Here is a 24,104-nt window from a genome sequence, read left to right on the forward strand (position 1 = left end):
CACCTTGAAGTCTTTCAGCACAAGCTGACGTGGGAGCCTTAGGAACAAAAAGCAAGTAATAGCTGGGGTTCGCTTGTGAACCGCTGCCCACGTTGATAATTTCTGACCTTTGATTTTGGATATGCCCTTGCAAAAACTGTGCTGTCAGAACCCCCTTTTCCTGCTCTAAATAAGACTCTGTCTTTGACAGCCTCTGCTATTGTCTGGCTAACAGCTCCCTCCAGCCCTCCTCCCTGCACAGCTCTTGGTTGTTTTCCTCCATAGATCAGGATTTAAAATAAAGCTTTTAGCAAATGTGGCATTTCCTCCTCCTCCACTCTTCCATTGTCGCAGATGATTTGATAGAACAAATCTAATTTTACCTTTAGCGAGTGGGGTATTTTTTGTTGGTTTTTTTTTTCCTTGTTGTTGTTGTTTTAAACAGCAATTCTTACAATGACAGTGGAAATGTTCTTTGAAGTGTTGATTTTTCTGGGGAAAAATATCCTCCAGCCTAGCTTTCTCTGCGTTCCATGTATTTTCCTAAAATTTGTAGTAGGTTTTCAATTTATATGAGTACTTTTAACCTCATGGTTGCTTGGGACATACCTGGATCCATAAGAAAATGAAAATAAATATTTTTCCCTTTGACTATTTAATACATCACCGTTACTTGCTATCTGGCTCTGCTGCATACTTGGTAAGTATCCCTTCAGATGGAATATTTTCAGTATTTCAAAACCAAAATTTTGTATTGGAGGGATTTTCCACTCCTGTTCTCCTTGTCCATTTTGAGGAAGAGTGCCCACTCTGTGCGTGGTTCCCTCCCTCCATCCCTCCATGTCCTGACCATCAGTGCTCCGTTGCCAAAATCTGGCATTTCATAGACTTTAATCTGAGAACCTTTGTTTCATTTCACAGACTATCTTCATAAATTTGTTTCCAACATGGAAACTTAGTTATTTCCTCTGTACTCAGCACCAAAAATCCTTCTGGTGTTTCAGTATCGGACACGGCACAAATTTCATTGCCTCTCTGTTCGAACTCTCATGGAGCACGGACTCAGGCCATCCTGGGGCAGGTGCTGGGGGATGCAGCTGAAAATGGGGCAAGGGCAGCTGAAATTGCCCTCCTGTTGCAGTAGGGGAGCTCCACGTGCAACGGTACGTTCAGTTATGGATGTAAATTACGAAGTGAGACGATGACTGATCCGTGCCGCGGGCAGCTGGGTCAGTGCTGCAGCCAGGCAGCGTAGCTGCCTGGTCGGTCTGACTTTGATGGGCTGAGAAACAACTGGGTCTTTCACACGATGATGTCCTGCATCTTACCGAGCCTCCGCTTTCACAACAGCACGTGGTAAAAATGCCAGCTCTTCCGATGGTTTCAGATGTCCCAGAAGCTGACCGGTCACAACCTGAGCGGGCTTTAACACTGGGAGGTGTTAAACAACCTGCCATCACCGTAACCTGTTTCAGGTGTTTCCTATAGCTGGGTCTTTTCTCGATCCCTGCTCTGATTCGTAGCTTGTGCTTTTAAAATATTTTAACCACCGTTGTTTTTTGCAGTTCATGGGCAAGTCCAAGATCAGAAATGTTTATTTCTGAACTAGATAACATACAGTTTCACATTAGACATCAGATATCAGGAAAATGAGGCACTTTATGTAGCAATATTTCATTCCATGAGAATATTTTTGTCTATTTGTGCTACTCCAGCACTTACGAGAGATGCAGATTATAAAGAACTTCTCGAAGGAAGTTCAGGAGTGCAGAGGCTGCAATGCTTTGAAAAATAGAAACATGACCGAAAACAAATTTTAAGAGAGACTGGAGAAGAAGAGGTTGAAAAGGAAAAAAATGAAGGTAGGAATGTAAATGTATTTATTTTCTAGCTACGGTTATGTTGTATGTTACAGGGAAATTCATAAAGAAATTTGGCAGGCAATAGGATTTAAAGACTTAAGCTTTTTAGATTTTGTTTTTCCCCTCTGCCAAATAGTTAATTTGGGCTACGGTAACTAATGACTCTTATACAGCACTGGAAATGATAGCAGCCGGGACTTGTTTTACCACTGCCAACAATCTGAATATTTCAGAAGCTGTGGAGTTTGTTAAGAATCTGGTCTGTGGTGTGGAAGTGGCCAAACACGGGGTGGAAGAAAGAAACAGAGGTGATTCCTGTGTGGATGCACTCCTGGGAACCTCTGGGATAACAGAAAAAAAAAGAAAAAGAAAGAAAAAAAGAAAAGGGAGCAGAGGAGGAATTAAAGTGCAGAAGGGTTCTTTGTGGTGTTTGTGATGTTTAACTCCGTTCAAGACAAGGAAGCCAGTCTCATGACGATGATCATGACTCCTATTGCGACATGTCAGAGGCTGCTTTCCCAAGTGAGGTTCCTGGGATGGAGCAGTCTCTCCCGCAGCTAGCTCCTCGCTAGGAGCACAGGAGGCTCCGGCTCTGCCCTGAGGTGGCAGGGAAGACAGGCTTCGAGGGAGCGCTGCCTGGAAACAACTTTCTAAAGTTTCAGGCTTTCCGCTGCCGTTGGGACAAGCTGCGTCCCGAAGGGCCGTGGGGGAGCGTGAGGAGGTGGCAGGGGGCTGGGGGCTGCCTGTGCCCAGCAGCGCGGGAGCCCTGCGGGGACGCTGGCAGCTTGTGCCCTTGGGCTCCCTAAAAGTTCAGGGAAGAGGACGGAGGGGGCTGGCAACCACAGGCCTGGCACGTGTCCTGTGGCGTCAGCAGCTGCCTGCAGGAGATACCATTTCTTTCAGTTTTGTGCCTGGCCCCTGTGACTCCCTCTGTATTCCCTTTGGTACTGATGCTTCCATTCCCTTGGATAAAAACCAGTAGTTAGGGGACAAAGGCAAAATTAAAGTGACCACTGTACTGCAGGGTGACACTGAGGCCATTATGCTTTGACGGTGCTATTTGTGTCCCAGCATCCTTATTTTCCTGATTCGCTTGTGCTTATTTTTGGTATGTTTATTTTGGTTTTCTCCAAAAGTAACACACATCAAAGCCGGTTTCTGGTAGTCAGCATCACCTTCGGGATGTTGGTGGTATGGGCACATTTTTCCTGCAGATGTTTTTACTGGACATCTTTTTAGGTGGAGGTATTCCTATTAGCCTTCTGAGTATAAATTCTCATTTTTACAAAATATTGAGCATACCTTTTTTTAAAATCTCCTTTAAAATACGGAAAGAATGTAAAAATATTTCCACTTTTTAATAAAAGTAGTTTTTAATAGAGGGAGGAAGCCTTTTCTTCCAACATTTCATTTGTAAAGACTCATATAACAATGTCTGTATATGTGTGTACATACGCACATGCACAAAAGAGATCAAGGCCAATTCATAGACAGAGAGTGCTTATCTTAGTTTTTGTTTTTTCCAGTTATGCCTCCTCCACCCCATCCGCTTCTCTGCATGACTGACGGTTGGTTGCCCTTCCTTTTTCTAGCACATTTTCCTTTCAGGTTACCTAGAGCTACCTGGAAATAAGACCACATTCGGCCATGAAACAGAGCCTCTCTGCTCCCAAGCATATATATAATAACCTGAAGATTTCCAGAGGGCAGAGCTGCACATTCACCAGCGTGGCTTAGGTTATCCTAACTCACCTGTCTGCAAAGCTGATGACGTTCTCGGGGTTGGCTGCCCCAGCAGCTGTGGAGATGGCAGCTCAGCTACAGGGAGCACCGGCTGCCTCCTCTTGGCTCTGTCAACTAGCTGAAACATTTGAGATAGGTCGATTGAAAATAATTGGTACAGCCGGTTTTATGTATTTTTTCCTTTTTTTTTTGCTGCAGCAGAGACTAAGAGTGACAGATTCTTAGGAGTTGAGAGCTGTCCGATCATTTAAAGGTTTTTTTCTTTCCAAGCTGATGCTGTACATTAGTCAAGATTTTGATTGATGAGCTACTGTAGGATGTAGTTAGAGCTCCTGTTTAGCTCTGCTGTGTTCCAAATGCTGTAATTGATTACATGGATATTGCGACAGACTTTTTAATCAATTCCTTGGGTACTTTGACCATGGCATTTTAAGGAAGTACTTAAAATAAGGGGGTTAATCAGGTAAGTAGGTAGGCAGCACTGAAGTCTTTCAAGTCAGTGACCTTACAGTGTTGGCTATAAGCTACCAACTAAATTACTATGAATTTATCCCAGCCATACTGCTTCTATCCCCATTCCTTAATGAAAAGCATATGCTCACTAGATTAAGGGCATGTAAATTTGTCATCATAAATTCATGCACTGGAACATAATTAAAGTGGAATTCGACTGCCTTTATAAAAACATTTGGTGCAACCATGAATTTTATTTCCCTTATGAAGCATTCTAAATATTTTATGATGTGTATTCATGCCAAGAACTTAGCTATGTATTTTTGGTGATGTTGGGTGACATCAATGGCATTACTAAATTTGATTGCCAGAGTCCTTTAGTGTGAAGCTGTTCTTCAGCAACAGCAGAATCTTCAGCAACAGCAGAATAGGGACTTACCTTACACTGGCAAGGTAAGTCCCTATTTAAGGATGGGATTTATATTCTAAAAGCTGTCCTCAACCACTCTTGAGTACAGCTGCAGTTTAGCATGCCTTTTTGACCTATTCTAGGAAAGAATTCCTGCTAATTTTGATATAGACATCTATCAGAATCTCTTCAGTTTCAGAGCACCGCCTATCCATTCCTGGTTACAGATAGCCTTTCAGCAGACCCACCTCCTTCCTGTCATAGACAGACACCATCTGTAGCAATCGATACTCCAGCAGTTCAGGTAGGAGCGCGCACTGGAGCAGGCTATTTGGATGCGTGGCTTCATGCCATCCGTCAGTTTCTGCTCTGTTTATTTGAGATGAATGTGGTCACCTGGGCTTTCTGTACCCTGTACCTCATCATTGGTCAGGCAGGACATGTGTCACACAAGTCTGAGCAGAAAGAACAGCACAGCGATTTCACAGCAGCTGCACTGTGCCAGAGCATGAGTCTCCAAGAAGCATGGGAAGTGTTGTAATACCTGCTAATGCTCCACTGACTACAGGAGATATTTCCCAAAAAAAAAAAAAGAACACAAGCTGAGGGGCCCAAATTTGTCGTTGGACAAGGAGATTGCGGTCATTTACAGCAAGACCAAAGACTTGCCCAGGAGTGGTCCCAGCTCAGAGACCTGCCGTGGTCTGTGGTTGCAAGCAGTGCCTGGAGGTTTGGCAGCAGCAGTGCCGGCGTCTGTGCTCGTTCTGCACAAAAGGAGTTGTTGGAGTCTTTGCTCTCCGATCCAGTGACACGCCACATACCAGCCCTGCTCCTGCAGGGAGAGGGCTTCTGTGTACACGGGCTAGCTTTCACTCATTTCTCTTCCATCCTTCACACCGTGAGCTGTAAAAGTCCTTTATAGTTTAGCGCCTTGCAAGTAAGTGTAGTTCCTCCATAGCAACACCTTGCACTAGTGGCAGAACAGGACAGGAAATAAACTTCTGGGTTCCCCATTTATTTCAGTTTCTTTTGTTCTGCCGAATTGAAATCTATAGTTCCACTTCAGTCTTCCTTGATCTGCTTCCTTTTCTGTCCTGCAATACTTGTGTGGATCCCCTCTCCCTCTACAGAGATGAAAATTCTTAAGAATATGGTTCAGGGCCTGCAGAAGAAAAAATAAAAAATGCAGGACAGTCCCCAACCCTTACTTGAGCACGAGATTTTATTTTTTCTGGAGAACATCTGTGAATTTTAGTTCAAAGCACCCACTTCACCATAGCCAAAAAATTGTGTCATAGGATTCATGGTGTCATTGTTGTTATGAGGTTTTTTGTTTTGAGACAGATGCTTATCTCTTTACGCTAGACTCTGGCAGTGTCCTTGTCACCTCCATTAAGGCTGACCTATAAATCCCAGTAATCCTTTGCAATGTTGCTCAACATTTGCATTTCAACACGGTTTCTTCATTTCCACTATTTTTTTTTTTTGTGGCTTGAACATAACATTTACACATTTCAGATCAGCTTTAGGCTTCCCTTGCCTGTGTGTTGCAACAGCAGTGCATTGGCTGGAAGAACTTTGAAAGTTCCCATGCCTGCCACAGAGAAGCCTGGAACGTTGAGCTATACGCAAAGCCTAGATTCTAGCTCCCTTCTGCCAAGTTTAGACTTTGGGGGATTATCTAGAAAAAGCAGCACAATGGCTCTTAGAAGAACCCTTTATTTTATGGGTTGCTTTCCTTTTTCAATCTAAATATCAAAAGCAATGCTCAGGCTTCAATTCTGACCCAGAATTCTTTCCTTTTTCAGAAATGGCAGCACTTCATGAAAACAGCTACCCGGACTCTAGGTACTCCCCAATCCACATACTGGACAACACACGACTAAGCTCTGAAGCAGACCCAATCAAATGCATCTCACCCTTTTTGCCAGTGGCCAAGCTCCCCAAGGAAGAACTCTCTTTGGTGACCAGACCACCACTCCCTGCAGCAGTTACATCCTAAATCCTACAGACAGCACTATACCAAGCCTTTCCCAGCCTGGCTGAAAGTTGCTTGCGGCTGAATATTGCATACTGACTCTCCTGCCCTTCTCACTTCGAGCAGACAGGATCCCAGTACAGGCTCTATTTCCCTTGCATCGCTCTCCCTCCCTCGGCCTTGCAGGAGTGCCTCAAAAGAACAGTGATAACTTCCTTTTGGAAAACAAAACTGTGGGCTTCTGCTCTCACTGTTGTCTTCCTTCACAGAGCTTCACATGAAAGCTTCATTGCTTTCCTGGTAGCACTGTACACAAAACCTACGATTTCTACTATACCAGATAAATTTTTTTACAATTTATATTCTTGGAATGATTAAATTTAAAGAGAATGATCAATAGCAGGTCTAATGGTGTTGACAGCATTTTCATTCTATTAACTGAATTCTAAGCATGAAAAGGCTATTCCTGGCTCAGGAATCAGTATTGTAATTGCCTATTTGATTACCAGTTAAGGACCAGTACTGTTGCACAATATAACGTGTCTTGCTTACCTAGCTCAAACTAAAGCACAGTGGCTTTAGAGTGGTTCAAAAAGTAGCTTGTGCTGCACAAAGCAACTGGCATTTAAGAAATAGCGCACATTACAGTGCGCAAAAGCACCTTTAGAACCCAGCTGGGGGCCTGCAGCCATGAAAATGAACAAATGTGGTACTAACACAGTAAGTGGGAATTCAAATGTGCCCTTCAGTAATCTAAGACTAGCTTTAAAATGTAAAATTAGAGCCTACAGCAGCAGCAAGCAGCTGGAACAGAGCTGACAGGATGACCATCTCAACAGCAGGTTCTGCATTTAAACAAACTCTATACTGCCAACTTCAGACTGATTACAATATAGTTACCTAGGTATATGGCATGCAGACATTAAAGACTTACAATGAATTACACAGTCACTTAAAACAACTAGCTCCTGTGAAACTCTGCACCAGTATCTGAAGTGGACTATTAATCTGATTAAACCTCTGAATTAAGTAAACTAGGAATGCATTAATTCAATATAGACCAGCAAGAAGCCCATGTTGAAGTAAATCCTCACCAAAAAGTCTATAGCATGACTAATTTTCAGGCAATCAACACTCCACTTTGTTTAAAATGAAGAACCCACAGTGCAGACAGCCTAATCTTGCAAAAGCATTGGGAGTCCTAGTACGAGATAGTAGATGTGCAACATTTTATCCCTTTTGTTTGTTTTTTTTTTTTTTTTTTACCTCCTTAAAAGGCCTTGCTGAACCACTCTCTACAAAGCTGCAATTTGAGTTACTTATTGCTGATAAAAGCAGGTGAAAGAGGAGATCAAACTTTCTGATGCCAGTACTTGGCCTATCAGAATCACAATGTAGTATATTTTTACCCCCAGACATACTGTTCTTCCATATTCCATTTTCTTCCAGAAAAAGTCTGTCACAATAATGCTTCCCATTTACTTTAAATGAATTGCAGCAGCTTTACCCTTGTGGCAGAGCTGAGCTCCTAATTTCTAACAGTACATAGGGTCATTTTAGCACATTTTGTGATCACTGTACATTGTAGTAAGATGTTGCAATTGACCAGAAAGTTCATGCAACAAGTCTCAGAAATGGAGCTTAAGCATCTCCTTAAAGAATAAGGGAATTGAATAAAAAGACTTAAAAACTGTAAATCGGTAATTAGAAATTTCAAAGTGTGATTTAAAATATCAGGGAACCTACTGCAGCATTGTTTTTTTAGAGTATTTTAACATTTTAAACCTCTTAGGGTCGTATAGGACAAGCAGAATCCCATAAAGCAGCTTACTCTATTTCAACTGCTTTATGGCCAAGACAGCTGAAAACAATGCAAGTTTCTAAATATTCCCAGAGCATTTACCTTTGCCTTACCTTTGTGTTTGTTAACCTTTCACTGCAAACTGGTCCCTGCAATCTGACAGTAACCTGACATCATCATTCTTCCTCCTACCACACACATAGTTTTTTTAAGATATAGTTTAGTTGAAAAGATTTTACTATTATTGTACTATCCCCTTTCTTATCCTAGATCATGCTCCCTGGTGAAGTTCGGGGGTATTGTCTTCCATATTAAGTGATCTCAAAACAGTCAAAGAAGTTTAAAACAACATATAGACTATCATGTAATAGTTTACTTAAAACATTAGGGTCCACGCCTATCAAACAGGATGATAGAGCTGTATTTTAATTGTTTTCATAATGAAGTTGTACAGCTTCATCAGATAGATTTGATTCTCATTAAAACACTGCAAGTGTGTTACAGAATGTTCAATAATTAGACTACACATTCTTGTCAGAGAAACTGGCAGTGCAACTCTTCCTTTCTATGTATTGGTCTTAATCACCCAGATTAACTTCGAATGCCATTAAAAGTAATTTCAAATGATTGTAACATATACTAAACTGGATTTCCTGGACTTGGGCAAAGCTGCAGCGTGTGACTCAATTCAATATGAAGCATTGTCCGGGATCTCCAAGACATGAACAACTTCAACCCCTCCAAATCTGACATTCCCAATAAACAAGACAAATGAATTCAATGAGCAGATCTTTTCTGGAAGCAGAACAAATCTCTCCTAACAATAGGGAAAGTTAAGCACATTAGAGGACAACAAGATGAAAAAAGTAGTTTCCATTCACGCTGCTGTAGTCTGGAAGGATTCCTTTTACCACAAGAGCAAACAAAGAGTTTCTAAAAAGTAGGTAGTTCTAAAAAAGATTCAAGCCAGAGATGAATCACTTGTTTTAACTACACTCACTATTTGGTTTAGGAAAATGAATCATACAAGGTGGTCTTCCAACATTTGCTTTTGAAAGACAGTTAAAACTAAACTGTTATAGACTTAGGCCCACTGTCACATATAGGAGGCTGCCAGCACCTACTCTATTCAGCCAAGCTCATACTAAATAGAAATAGCCACAGCTAGGAAGCCACAAAGAATAAATGCATTCCAGAACAACTGTTCTTTGTTTTATTGTATGGTTGAAGCACGACTATAATCCAGGTATATTTAAATCAAGTGTTGGTCCACTCTTATCAAAAAGAATTGATTTAGTTCTTTTTTATAATAAGATCAACACAAATGGAAGGAATATGAAGCATCATAATAGGATCTTTCAACTGTACGTGACATTAGACCATGATCAGACTGGTGCTACTTCAGTATTTATAGACTCTCCACTGTATAGACCAGCCACACTAGTGTTATTTACCTCCAAATCATTAAAGTTCTAGGTAAAGGATCCTTCTGTCTACAGCTTACATCTGAGCCATCAACATGAGATCAAAATGCCATTTGTGCCACTAGAATCGTAGTCTTGTAGAAATATTTCTATATTTAGTATTTTACTAAAGAATAATTACTATCCTCTCTGAAGTTACATATAGCCATTATAAATATTTACATCAAACATTTACAACTGGTTCATAATATACAACACAACAATTTAGCTATAATTTCTAATCTTCCAGTGTAAAAGTTTCAAACAACATGTTGCTATCATAATTTCAATTTATCTGTTTTGCACACAGTCACAGGCAGTACAGGGCATTTCAAAAACTCATGTTACATGAATAAAAAAATGGAATGATGTTACTCTAACAATTAGTTTGGGGATTGTTCTTTTTTTTTTTTTTTAAACAAGCAAATTTCAATTTCTAAAGCCCATCTGGTGCTACTACTAACATTTAAAATAGGCCGGGGGCGGGGGGGGGGGGGGAACCAAACAACTTAGAAATAAATACACCTTTAAAAAAATTCCACAATTAACCATGTCATAATATTTGTTTTCCACACAGTTTAAAGGAGACCTTACTCTTCATCATTTCCTTGCGCTGAAATACAGTGTAGTTCAATCCATTCTTATCTTCTGATTTGTCATCCTATAAATAATGCTGTCATACCCAGGATCCATGTTCCAGAGGTTGTAGGAGATAACTATCACAGCTAAAGCAAGACCTATCATCATCCACAGAATGATGTTGAAGATTACAGAGTAGTTGTAGTTATATGGATAGGCAAGGTTATATGGATTTTCTGTTTCGCTCTGTAATAAAGAAAATAAGTGTATTACTTTGAAGTTAGTTTGCATACAAAACACATTCTGACTACATCGAAAAATCTAAGCAATCTGAATAGGAGAGATGCATTTTTGTCTAGGCAATTCTGATGCTAGGGCACAAAATCCAAAAGTGATTATGTGACTGACATCAATGGAATCCAAAGGAATGGGCTGACAGGAACCTCATGAAATTCAGTGAGGACGAACACAAAGCCCTGCACCTGGGACAGAACAACCCCACGTGACAGCACAGGCTGGGGACTGACCGGCTGGGGAGCAGCTCTGCAGAGAGGGACCTGGAGGTCCTGGTAGACAAGGTGAACAGGGACCAGCAGTGTGCCCCTGCAGTGACAAAGGGCAACTGCATCCTGGGCTGCATCAGGAGTGTAGGCAGCACAGTCAAGGAAAACAGTATTTTCCCCACCCGTCAGGCAGGACTTGCATGCACTACTGTATTGGGGAGAAAACAGCAGAAATGCAAATTCTAACAAGACATAAGGGAAAAAGTTTTCACAGTGAAAGCGGTTAAGACTTTGGAACAAGGTGTCCAGAGAGGCTTGGAAAAAGCCTCCAAAAAGCCATGGACTTTTCAAGAACTTGGCTGGACAAGAACCTGAGCAGCCTGATCTAACTCCTAAATTAATCCTGCTTTGAGCCTTAGGTTGGACTAGATGATCTCCAGCGGCCCTCTTCAACCTAAATTACTACATGATAAGTGAAGATCAAGACAGGTAAGCTAACCTCTTCGCACCCATGCCTAAATCATAGCCAGTATCCTAGTCCTTAAAAAAAATGGTAACGCTCAAGTGAGGAAGTGATGCAGTTTGGCACTTCTAATAAATGTTATATAGAAAAATGTGCATCTACTACCTCTGAAGATTGGAGAATGGAGCGAGTCTTCCTCGTGAGGGGAGAATTAAATGTCTTTACAGCCACCACTTCTACTACGGCATTCCCACTATACAGATTAAACATCTCATCTGCAAACTGGAAAAGCAAAAGTGATTTATTTAAAACCTGCACTGTAGCCAGGAATTAAGGAGAGTTTTGTTAGCAAGATGTACTAAATCATAAGATGGCAGCTTCAGGAATAAGAAGCTTATGGAAAGTTGTACTATTTTAGAATTCCCCTAAGAAATTGCCAACTTTCACCTGCTTTACAACGTCCCTTTAAAACCCCTCAATCACTGTTCAGCAGACTGTAGCTTATGACTGCTTTCTGGGCTGAAACTCATTCTTTCATCCCTTTTACAAAAGGCCCATCACCATATAGTTTCCCAATTGTATGTCTGTCAGTTTCAAAAAAATATTTAGGTTCTCAACCTTCTACTGGGAAATTATGAACCTGAAAATTTTAATCGGGTCCAAAGACTAACATGTCTAGTATTTAAATATATTTGCTTAACTGCAAAGAGGCCGAAGAATAATGTTTAGAGAAAAGGTATTTGGCTTAGCAAATTCATGCTTTTACACTCTTCCATCATGCTTCACTCTCAAAAGTGACTGGTCTTCTAATGATTACATCAGACCAGCTAAGCAATTACTTTCTTGAGCACATTGATAGATGAACAGCAGTTATTTTAGAGGCTTGGAAATTTAGATTTATACAGCTTTGTGGGCAAGGGCTTTATCCCACTGTACTCTGGGATAAAGATATTTCCACATTTCTGAGCGCCAGTTTTTGTGAGACATACTGGTGGTTTTAAATGCAAGAAATTTATTTAGGAAAAACAAACATATGGAGTAATGTTGATATATGGTTTCAATATATTTCTACTCCTTTAGGCAAAATATCTAACACGTTGTAGAATCATGTCAACACTTTCCAGAGTGACAAATTGTAACATTTGATTTTATAACTGAACAACTGCATTTTAAAAACCAAACAACAAAAACAAGCATCAGTCAAGACATCACTAATGAAGTGACAATTCAAAGCAGAAGACAGCCAATAAACGAATTCCCTTGTGGTTAACACAAAAAAAATATTTTCTTAGGATTCCTGTGAGTTTTGTTCACTAGGTAGAAAGTATACCTTTTGCAAAGAGTCTACAAGAATTTGAGAAGCATCCTTGAACTGCTGAGAGTCTTCCCCATATCGTTTTCCAACTTCTTCCAATCCAGCCAGTTCAAGAGAATACAGGTCTGGGGAGTGATCTTTGGCTAAGTGCTTGTGTCGAGACAGCTTTGGCACACCATTGAGGGCAGAAAGAAATTAATTCATACATAGGTTACTTTAAAAACACATTTCACAAAATCAGTTTGCTGGGACTAATCCAGCCTCCCTTTCTACAATCATATTCCATATTGATAAGGAAGTGGAATTTCTTGCCAACTTAACTAGAAGATGTCCACAATTGTTTCTTTTCTTATTCTACAGAAGAAAGCAGATCATCATGTAGCATCTATTCCTAACATGATGTTATATACATGTAATATAGAGCTCTACTAAAAAGAAACATTATAGTTATTCACATCAGCATTTTTGTTCTGTAACTGCCGTAAAAATAAAGCTTGGAGAAAAAAAATACGTAACTACAGTACTTGGATACCACTATTCCCTCCACTGAAGCTGGCCCCTGCAAAACTAAGTAGGCTGCAAATCCTACTTTGCCGTTGCCCATGTACAAAAGTAGTTTATTAAAGGAATATCATCCCATTGTCATAAAATCCAACCAATATAATCCAAATTATCTCAAAGGAGAGTAGTGATATTCTTGCACTTCTACAGGTGTGAAGCTGCAGCACTGACATTTGCTTGCAAAAAAGAACGGCCTCTGAAAGCAAGGAATTTCATCTGTTCCTATCTTCCCATCTACTTTAACTACAGCATTTCTAGTCTGCAAGACAAAAACAAGTTGTTCTACCTCATTTCCTCAAGAGCCCCATTTCTCTCCACCAGCCCTTCACCTAATGTGAACTCCTGAGTTTTTCCATGACTGTTTCTTTCACTTTAAGTAGTTAAGGGCTGCAGCTTAAAGGACAAAAAAAAACCCCACCAAACCCCAAAACAAATCCTAAACCACAGCAACAAGACAGTAGCTTCTTAGTAAAAAGATCATAGGAAGCTTTTTGCTTAAAAAGATCAGAATCAAAAGCTCACCCCTCCATTGGAACATTTCTATCACCACCACTATTCACGATATAAAAGTCACTCCAGTCTTTTCAGATAAAATGTTATGGTAGTATTTTGAAGTAAAATGGTGTACAGGGCAAAGAACATGTTCTTAACTACCATTATACTTCTCAAGTAAGAAAACAAGGAAAGCCCCAGCAAATTCTTCATTGAGTACTTCCTATGTCTTTGGGTATGGAGAAATAGCAGCTCAGAATTCCCCCTGTTCTCACCAAACACAATACAAAAGAAACTACAGATGATTAAGGTTCCATCAGTGACAGGGCTGATACAAATCGCTTGAAAATGCATTATTTAAACTGATGCAACCAACTGATTGGATGTTTATAATTGGTTGCCAAGTATTCTGGCTATGGCTTCTCTACCTTTAAATGACATCTCTGAAGTTTTTGACATAAGATGGGGAAAGTGTTTCAAAAAAAAAAAATCTTACCAGGCTTGCAATATCATGTAGGACTTGTAGTTCTGACAGAAAAAGCAAGTCAACCTGGGGGAAGAGGCAGGAAGAAAGAGACAGGTATTTCCTTTGATGAAACCAAAGTTAGGGAAGTCTCATTTTGTCGCAAGTCTCAGTATTTTATAACAGGTTATGTCTGCTACAGCATCGGAACATGCTAGAAGGAAATTACTCTTTCACTAAAGTTACTTAAAGAACTTAAAACTTACGTCTTAGAGTTCAGTTAGAAAAAATTAGAGTGGGCTCTCTTAGGCAAAGCAAGGATAAAAAAAAAGAAAAAAAAACTAGAAAAGCACAAGCTAACTAAGAATATGAGAAAAAAATCATAGAAGTTCCCACTGATTAAGGTTTTTTACCTCATTGTTTCTGCTGAGGGAGTTGAGAGGAAGGGAACCGAGAATGGAGTTGTCCTGGAATAAGCGGTTTCGCAGTTGGCGCAGCGTGACAGAAAGATCTTCAAATACAGAGTTTGCCTTGCCCACCATGTACACTCTCTGCAGGAATAGCCATTGTTTAATAACAACAGAGGTTAGTTCTCAGTTTTTCCAGTCACACATTAATAATCAGTCATACTTGCAATCTCTCTCCAATGCAGAATATTTCATATAACCGATCGGTTTTGCTCCAGCCACACAAGCGGAAAGAGGTTTACTATTTAGAACACCTGGAATCAGAAGTGAAGCAATACTCACTTCCTCACTGGGGGCCAGCTGCAAGACCACAGGAGTTTCCTCAGAGAACAAAGTATGAATAGCATTTGCAACACTGTCAAGACTGAAAGGAACAGCCTGGAAGACAAAGTCTAGTTAGATTTTTGGGTAAAACAGGGCCTAACGATATAAAAGGAGATAATCTGCTTAACTACAGAAGTCTGGAAAAATAGGACAACCTCTTTTTGAGCAAAGAGTATGACCATTTCCAAAGTGATAATAACAAATAATAGGAACCAATGTGCAAAACAAAACATCAACTGTGTATCTATGAACAGAAAATTTGTATATATGGTGGATACAGTATATTTTTAAGAACTCCAAGGGGCCATAACTGTGTAATTAAGAGGCTTACTTAAGCTAAGAGTATAGCTTTGTTTATCGGTAAATCAAAAGCAACAAATATAGAAGCAATACAAAAGGGGAAACCAATCTCAGTGCAAATGGAAAGTTATGAACCACAGAAAACTGATGAATGAAAATATACCAGTAGAAAGACCAACTGCTGAAACACCAAAGAAAAGAGCCATATAAAAATTACTAAGAATAAAAGAAATCTTAGCACAGTACAGTGCTAATAAAACTGTTAGTTTTTCTAAATATTTACTTCTGGGTTTCGTCTAAAAAGCAGCAGAATGGCACATTTCCATTCACTAGTTAAAGAGCATAAGAACATTTTTTCTAATAAATTTTACTAAGTCTGTAAGCCAGGATAATTTGTACCCAGCGGTGCTGAACATGAACTCAGTGATGATCGTTTGAAACTATTCTCGAATATTGGAGAACCAGTACTTTGCCACTATACATTTGGGGCAGCTCATTCGAAGCCATGGCAGCAGTTAACGGAAACAATTAAAGCTTAGGAATATGAATTCCTACTAATGGGAAATAAAGAAAATATGCATTATGTATACATCGGAACTTTATCAAAGTTACAAGTGCAAATACAACTGAAGACTTCAGTATATTTAAGGTTTCCGCAAGTTAGCGACGCCTACGCGGTCAGGTGCAGACAATCCTAAATCAGTTTCGGTCCAGATACCATTTCAGCAATGCCAACATGTAACTGTGCCTGAACTAGTGAGCTGTGCCTGAAAGCTGATGTGAAAGCAATCTGTGTTAAGCTGAATTTGACCTCAGTTCAATGTAAAGCCACGTAACATTCCAATTAAACGCTGATATTTTAAAATAGATTAAAAGACTGCCTGATAGCTGTAAAAGTAATTTCACAGGGAAACCATCACCTCATCTTGGGGTATGCAATAGGGTGCCAATATCAAACAAAACACTATTCAACATTGTCGCTGATGATTCCACGGGTTGACTGAAATAATAAAATGATAAATAATAATTCTTAACAGGAGCACAGCAGTCGCACAGAGCCAAAATGCATGGTAAACTGGTGCAAAGCAAAGTTTTCCAAGATGGACAGAAGCAGAATGAACTAACTAGAAATAACCTGAAAACCAACTTGTTTGAAAAGGGTTTGTGGATTCATGCTGAACAAACAACAGCTCAACATGAAGAACCGGTCCAATACTGCAGCAAAATGGATTAAAGCAGACAATGTATTTATAACAGAGAAGTGAGTGTAGACACTGTATAGTTACCAATATTTTGTAAGTTACTGTGCTCCTGTTAAGAGGTGTGTGGACAAAATCATATGACGGGAGAAGAGGCAACGGGCATAAATTTAAAGACAGGAAATTCTATCGGAACATAAGAACAGAGTTTTTTACTGTAAGGGTGGTCAAATACTGGCACAGGTTGCCCAGAGAGGTTGTGGAGTCTCCATCTGTGGAGATATTCAAAACCTGACAGTCCTGGACAGCCTGCTCTAGCTGACCCTGCTTGATCAGGGGGTTGGACTAGACGATTTCAAGAGGTCCCTTCCAACCTAAATGACTCTGCGATGCTGTCAAAAGTGTGAGGAAAGAGTCTGAGCAAAGACAGACAGTGACAGGTAAACGTAATGTTGTTTGTTTTCTTTTTGATACAGTATAATCAACTGGTGTCTCAAAGTGCTGTATTTCACAGTCAAGTACTTGAGGAAAACTCAAACCTGCTTAGAGGGTGATACAATACATCAAAGAACAACATCATATAAAATGCTATCACTCAGCTGAAGCAAAAAAAGTTAGTAATTCTGACTATGTAGCAATAAGTTAACATGAGAAGCACTGGATTCTCTGCCTCTTGGTACTAACGTATTAAAACCAGATGCCTTTCAAGGAGAACATGCTTTGGTCAAACAAGTTACTGAACTCAACTTAGGAGGCCCTGGGTGATCTTAAAGGCCTCTCACCTTGTAAGGAGTCTGATTGGATTATTTACCTATACAGCCTGATCCATCATTCTAGGAGATATATGAACTTGAAGTGAAGTAAGAAATAAGTGAGTAGAGAGTCATGTACTTCTCATTAGATCACAAGAGTTACAGAAATGGCATGACAGTTCCAAACGTGGACACTCACATTCTCAATAGGGTAAGAAATCCCTTTCACAGGCAACGCCAGCTTGTCTACCCCCTTCACTGTTACTAGCACAGTAGCTCGTGGTCTGTGAAACAGGTCACCCACTGCAAGCCCAGGCCAGGAAAGGTCCTATTACAAAAGAGAAAAAAAAAAACTTGTATTTCACAGGGAGAAAGAGAGGAGCCCTCCCCCACCATTACAGCAACATAACTTACTGTCTTGTTAATATTTCTGTGCAGGACAGCCTGTTGGAAATTTAATGGGAAGTAAGTCAATACTAGAATGCTTTCACCTTCAATAATGCTGTCTCAAGTTAGACGTGAAGAAACTGTTAGTTTAAAAGCTGCCAGTAACTTCATAGTTACACTGAGAAAGCATTATACATGTTGGATATATCAAGAGTTATTTCCCATAATTAAATTACAAATATAATCATCTCTATTTAGTAAGTGAAGGCTGAATTTAAAAAACAAAAACAAAACAAAACAAAAAAAAAAATCAAAAAAACCCCAACCTTTTGCAAAACACCACAGAAAGATGTTTAGGCACATTAAAACACTAACATCTTGATATTTCCAGTACCAGAAAGAAACAGGTGGAAAAAAGGGAGGGGAGGGTCAATCAACAGCGTACTAACTTAAAACTTACAAATTTGCATAGAAACATAAAAAGATTCCTTAGTAGCTTACTACAGTTATGTATAGGTGAGAGCACAGTGAAAGCTACCTGGCTGGTTTATTCAGGCACAAAATACAAGTTCATCTATTTGGAATAAATTCAAATAGATTTCTCTGTTTGTGTAAAAGACATAACTGCTTGTTTAAGTTTTATGAAATAAATTTATTTGGATTTTAGAATTAAATATCATTGACATTATGACCTGTATCACCTCAAAGAAACAAGAGACAGACCTTTTAAAGCATCGTCAGGGACAAAAAAGGAGTTCAGTTTTATCTTGCCTTAACAAGGGAGGAATATTGAATGACTGTTTTTGAGAATCCCCAGTGTAATGCAGTAAGAATTCTAAATTCTTCACAGCGCACCTACTGCACTGTCAGTTTATGTTCCTAGACTACAGCCTTGACATAAACTGCAAAATCAATGTTTGGGCCCTGCAGTATTCTCCATACCAGGGCTGGAAGTTGCCTACACGGTGATCTCTGCCTTAGTGACAATGCTATAACTTTCAGTTTCAGGGTTTAACTGAATAGAGTAATTTAAACACTTCCTTCCCTGCCTGCTTCTAGGATTTGAAATAATACTAATAGAGAACTATTTCTAAAGGATGCTACAGACCATCACAGCAAAAGAATTCCAAACTTTAGCAAAGGCACAAAGTGTGTACTGAAACACTTTTTCCCACGACAACCACGTTATACCTCCAGGTGACCAGTATGCCAAAAGTCAAGTGTCCAAAATGGTCCAAAATCCGCCGTTTTTCTGGGTGTCTTTACATGCAATGCACACAATACCATCTGATGTATTGTTTTTTCTTGATAAAATAACCAAAATTCCTTCTCAGGAATACTACTCATAAGAATTTCTGTTACTAGTTTAATGACAAAAAAGCATAATTAACTGACAGCAAGACATTTTCAGACAAATTCCAAAACACAGGCCAAACAGACCTGCATTCAAACCAGACTTATCAGACCTCTTGCTTAGCTGCAGTATGGAAGAAATGGGAACCAGCCTCCTTCACCAGCATTGTGAGAATATCCCAGCTTGTAGCTTTGAGTATCTGGCTGCACACAGAGGCTGCTAGAGACGCCTGGCTATTAAGCTTTCCCGTACTGCTTCAACAGCCACCCACCCCTGCTGAAGCCCAGCAAAAAATTCAGTAGGCAAGATAGAATGAATCCAAGGGCTCCTACTCACGTGCCCCACTTCAAACATCACTAAAGCGATGTTCAAAAACCTAATTTGGGAAACACTACCACAAATTAGGTTTTCAAGTCTTTGGATTACTTCCTAACTATTCGGTTTATTTGTTCTTATTAACTATGCTCAGCAGACAAGCTTGCTGACCTGACAAAATGCCTGCCTAGCCAAGCCATTTCTCACAACCTTCAGAGTACCCAAGAGCAGAGCTCTACAGATATAGCTCGTAGGCAAGGAGTGACAGTGGCTTCCACGGATTCTCAGTACATGACTACAGATGGGGGGATACAGCATGTAGTTGGGTCTCAGAGGAACTGAAGAACATCACATTAAAGACTCCACAGTCTTGCTTCCTTCTGTAGCTGATGATTCAAATTAGCCAGCTAGCACAGCCTTTTGCTGCTCATATGACTGATATAGCTCTATGCTTGGAAACCACACTGACAAATCATGCATTCCTCAAGATAAACAGGATGATATTTTATATATTCCAGCACATGACAGGAAGATTTGCATGTTAAGTGAGCAGGTCTGTAGTTTTAGAAGCATTTCAAAATCAAAACCCGAAACATACATCTTCAACAGAAAAGCCCATGGATAATGCAGCTACATCCGGGATCCGCTCTCCAGGAATGGGCCAACTTCCATCTCGAAAAACAACTGACTGAGGTGATCGTAAGACGCTAAATTCATCACCGCAGACACCTAAAAAGAAACCAAAAGAGCTGTCAGAGTTTTCACAATCTTTCCCTTACATCACAGAAAAGGAGTGTGTTAGAGCTTAATAAGATTTCTTATTCCTCCCTCTCATACCTATCAATGTGTGTAACACAAGTAATGAGAACCGATCATTTTAATGCTCTGGAATACAAAATAAGGTTTCTATATAGCAACGACTAAGGATTGACAAATCCACATTAACAAGAGTAGGACAATTATTCAAGCAACAGCACAGTACGCTTCTGCATACTCACTAGCAGGTTGTGAGCGGTGTCACAGTTCAGATCTGGTAAAGCTAACCCTCAGTAGAGACAGGCAGACTCCAAAATCCTGTTAGCTCACAAGCAGCTATGCACTAACACGGCTCCATTTGCTTCCAGGACTGCTTGGCATAACCCCTCTTTTCATGCAAACAACCTGAACCACTGAACCCAGAGCCAGGAGGATCAGCAGAGTCAGTGCTGGCTTAAACAGAGCACTGCCAGGAATAATCTGGCTTCTGCAGAACAGCTCCGGTGCCTCTGGCCTGCCTTCTCAACCACATGACATTGCAAGACGTTTTTCTTCCTCAGTACTGGACCCAAGCTGATTGCCTGAAGCCACAATCTGCAATACTTCTCATGTTGGGTTTTCACTTATTTGCAAATCCCCCCTTCCCTCTTTTCCCCATTACCCTGAATAGCAAAATTGACTAAAAGCATTATTTCTAATCTGTATTATGTGACAATAATGTATTGTGTAATAAAGTCAGAGAGGACTCCATGAAATAAGAGATGGGCTTATTTCAGTCTAGCTTCCTATTTTAAAGTCTCTTAAGCATAACTGCAACACTGTGTACACAAACATTTATCTAAATAAATTTTAAAACATATTTAGTGTATATAAGCAGTAACATGCACAATGCAAAACTTCAGACGTATGCCCCTCAATGAGCTACCTATGTATGTTTCTACCAGAAAACCAATCTGATACAAGACTCGAGAAAATCGAGTAGGAGAACAATAAATATTTGCAGGCCATCCAAGTTTAAGTTCTAATTATATAATCAGTCTGACTAGATACTCCAAAATTACGTGAATAAGATAACCCTCTTAAAAAAAAACCCAAAACAAAATAGAAGTATTTACTCATATGATCACTGAAAATTAGTTACCAATCCAAGCAGCTATATGAAATAATTTTCCAGAGCATCTGCAAATCTAAAGGCTATTTACAAAAATAATGCAATAGTAAACTGATGTGTTGTGCAGTTATAATCTTCCCTAACATTAATTTAACCAATCCGACCTTGAAGATGCTGTTTTAAAGCCTGGATCATGATCATGCATACAAATGTTGACAGTAAATCTGAGCTATATTACAATAAACATACTAAAGGAACAAAGTACTGTGATGCAGGTCAGGGAACGGTGGCAAAAGGCAGGAAACAGGCCAAACCAACAGATGTATATGGAGCAGATTCAAGCATTTTTTGTTTTAAATTGATATGTGTTCATTGGATGGCCTGCTATCAATTTTAATCAACCTGTATTTGGAAGAACAGAAACGTTTCCAGACCAATTTGCTTAGGAAGGAATTTACAAAATTGCTACAAACATTTTTGCTCAGTCTGTAGGATTTCACATATTGCTTTAATTTTCCACAAGGCTATAAGACAGTCACACACGTTACTTAGGACAAGTTGGCTTACTTGGGACAAAGTTGCTTAGGTGGACAAAATTAGAGCATTACCCTTTTTAACCAAATTTGCCTTGCTAGGCTTGTTCAAGGTCTCAATGAGCGAAACTGAATTTGAACTTGGGAACACAAGCCTTTTCCTCAGACACGCTATTATTGCTTGACCGTGATACCCCACTGGGCCACGTATTCAGTGAAGTCTAGAGAGTAAATTCTGAGATGCAATTCATCCTGCACACTGTTATCCACCCACCTACAGAAAACTTAATCAAACTTCTACCTTACCAAAGTTGTACCTCAGGAGAACTTCGGCTCTCAAAAGCCTTTGTGAACCTGGACTGAAGAACTAAAGTATACTGAGTGAAAACTATTTACGGGGCCTGGAAGCCTCAAGTGCAGATCACAAGCCTGACTCACAACGAACGACAGAAAGCCTCCAGAGATCACAAAAGCAGGTCGGCAAAACGTGAAAATTCGTACAAGGCAACAAAACGGTGCGTATCTATAAAACGCTCCACACGGCCCTTTGCTAGGGAGGGAGAGGGAAGTCTCCTGGCAGAGTCTCCAGAGGAGCTGGGGTGGGTGGGTGGGGAGAAGGGGGGCAGGGAGCGGCAGCCGCTACTCAAGGGGCAGCCCTCCGCTCCCACCTCTCAGTCCTGAAGCTGGTGGGCGCGCACACCCACACACACGCCCCCAAGCGCTGCCCACGGGTGGGAGAAGCCCCAGGGCTCTCTGCGGGGGCCGGGGCCGGGCTCGCCCTCCGAGGGCGCATCAGGCGCCCCAGCGCCCGCCCAGGGCCGCGCGTTCCCCGGGGCGCCCCCCTCCCCTGCCGCTCCGCAAGGCTCGCGCGCCTCCCTTCGCCCCCACCCCCCAGCTCGCGCCTTCCCTTCCCCCTCCCCAGTCGCTCACGCGCCCCTTTCCCACCGTGGCGGCCGGGCTCGCTGAGGCGCGCGGCCGCCCCTTCCCCCGCAACGTCCCTCCGCAGCGGCGACGCAGCCCTCCCCGCCCCTCCCGGCGGCTGGCCAGGCCAGCGCTCCCCCACGCTGGCTCGACCCCGCTCGCTCACCGGCGAAACAAGCCGATGTCACCAGCACCGCCACCTCCAGGGCCCAGGGAGCCCCGCCGCGCCGCCCCATGTCCGCCGCGGTGCCGACCACCGCGCTGCGAGACGCCGCTGGGAAGGCGCCGGGCCGCACCGTCGGACAGAGAAGGCCGAACTAAGAAGCGCTGACGGACAACCGCCGCAGCCAATCTGCAGGTGAGATTCAGGGCGGCTGGGCGGGACTCTGCAGGAGTGACTGACGGAACTGACCATTCGCCAGTGAAGCCCACCCCCACCCTGTCACGGGGCTGACCGATCAGCTGAGACGCTGTCCCGCCGGCGGGGCGGAGTCTTAACTTGAGTGGCGTTTCCACTTGACCAATCAGATCGAGAGAGATCTCTGCACCATTTTCCTTCCCTCACCGTACATTTAGAGGGGAGCGGTGAGGAGGCGGAGCCTCGCCGGAATGAGTTGACGGCTGATTAGGCCAATCGGAATGCGAGGGATCGGGGCGCTGCCCCTCCCATCGCTCATCAGTATGACCGCGATGGCGTTCGGCGGACGCGCGGTTGGATCGGGCAGCCTCGGCGCGGGGGGCGGGAAGGAGCTCTGATTGACAGTTAAATGCACCGGTCAGAGAGCAAGGGCGCCGCCTCTACCTTCTTCGCACCTGTGTCGCGCGGGGTCATCTGACTGTGAGGCCTTGGCCGTGGGAGTAGGCCCTGGCCCTGGCCCTCAGCGGCAGCACGAGGTGTCCCAGTCTGTCCCCTGTGCCCCTCTAGCAGGGCACCTGGTGTACTCGAGGAGGCACAGAATTGAGGACAAGTAGCCATGTTAAGGGCTAGTCCCTCTTGGTGAGGGGGCTTGTGTCAGATGGGGAAGGGTGGCAGTTGTTGGTGTTCTTTTTTGTTTCTCTCTTCAACGGGGTTTGAAATAATAATTAAAAAATTAAGTTTGTGTGTTTATGCCTGTCACCTGCTTCAGCATTTCACCCCTGAAAGGCAAGCAAAGGAGCTGAATCAGTGAGTTGGGTACCTCCATACAGTTTCTGGTTTGGATATTTGTGGGGGAAGCTGCCTTCAAGGTCTCGACTGGGTCCATGAAGCTGGTGAGGGTTTATTAAGCTGGTGAAGGAGAGGGGCCAAGATGAAGTATTTGGGAAATCCCTGCCCACTTCCCTGAAGGTTTGTTGTTGAGAACAGTTACAGTAACATATGCACTTGCTGCCCCAACCCTGCTCATCTGACTTCAGCTGTTCTTGCTTGTAGTAGGAGCAGGCTGCTGGGTGCATACTGTTTGGTGTATGTGTAGTATTCCAGTAATAGGCCATGAACAATCAAGTTGTGAGTATTTCGTGGAGTTTTTGTACACTACTAGGCTCAGGGGTCTTGATGAGACTCTCTGCAAGTTGAGGGAGAGAAAACTGGGCTTTGAGGATGAATTGTCATGTAGTGTAGGAGGTCAAGACCTTCATTTCA

At 41.8% G+C, this 24,104-nt stretch overlaps 1 protein-coding gene across 3 annotated transcripts; it reads right to left on the bottom strand.

Annotated features, from left to right (window-relative positions):
* Positions 1–1,558: 1,558 nt before the first annotated feature.
* ATP6AP2 (ATPase H+ transporting accessory protein 2) lies at positions 1,559–22,911 on the bottom strand. Of its 3 annotated transcripts, XM_075174091.1 has the most exons (10): positions 22,650–22,900; positions 19,761–19,891; positions 17,306–17,434; positions 14,814–14,909; positions 14,478–14,615; positions 14,098–14,151; positions 12,564–12,713; positions 11,399–11,515; positions 10,283–10,513; positions 1,559–5,608 (listed from the first exon to the last, which is right to left on the bottom strand). In XM_075174091.1, exons 1-9 carry the CDS (start codon positions 22,717–22,719, stop codon positions 10,319–10,321), a joined length of 1,080 nt encoding a protein of 359 aa, XP_075030192.1. In that variant the 5' UTR covers positions 22,720–22,900; the 3' UTR covers positions 1,559–5,608; positions 10,283–10,318. The 3 variants fall into 3 exon arrangements, with proteins under 3 accessions (XP_075030192.1, XP_075030186.1, XP_075030201.1); XM_075174085.1 differs by lacking the exon at positions 1,559–5,608 and having other exon boundaries at positions 9,416–10,513; positions 22,650–22,899; XM_075174100.1 differs by lacking the exons at positions 1,559–5,608; positions 11,399–11,515 and having other exon boundaries at positions 9,416–10,513; positions 22,650–22,911.
* Between the last annotated feature and the right edge of the window lie 1,193 nt (positions 22,912–24,104).

The sequence above is a fragment of the Calonectris borealis genome, chromosome 1 (assembly GCF_964195595.1).
Source record: "Calonectris borealis chromosome 1, bCalBor7.hap1.2, whole genome shotgun sequence".
Taxonomy (NCBI): domain Eukaryota; kingdom Metazoa; phylum Chordata; class Aves; order Procellariiformes; family Procellariidae; genus Calonectris; species Calonectris borealis.

Coding starts and splice junctions, on each gene's coding strand:
- ATP6AP2 (XM_075174091.1), bottom strand. CDS start 22,719: ATGGGGCGGCGCGGCGGGGCTCCCTGGGCCCTGGAGGTGGCGGTGCTG. Junction 14,152..14,477: donor CCCTCAGCAGAAACAATGAG/GTAAAAAACCTT, acceptor CTCTTCCCCCAG/GTTGACTTGCTTTTTCTGTC. Junction 11,516..12,563: donor TTGTAGACTCTTTGCAAAAG/GTATACTTTCTA, acceptor TTGCTTTTCCAG/TTTGCAGATGAGATGTTTAA.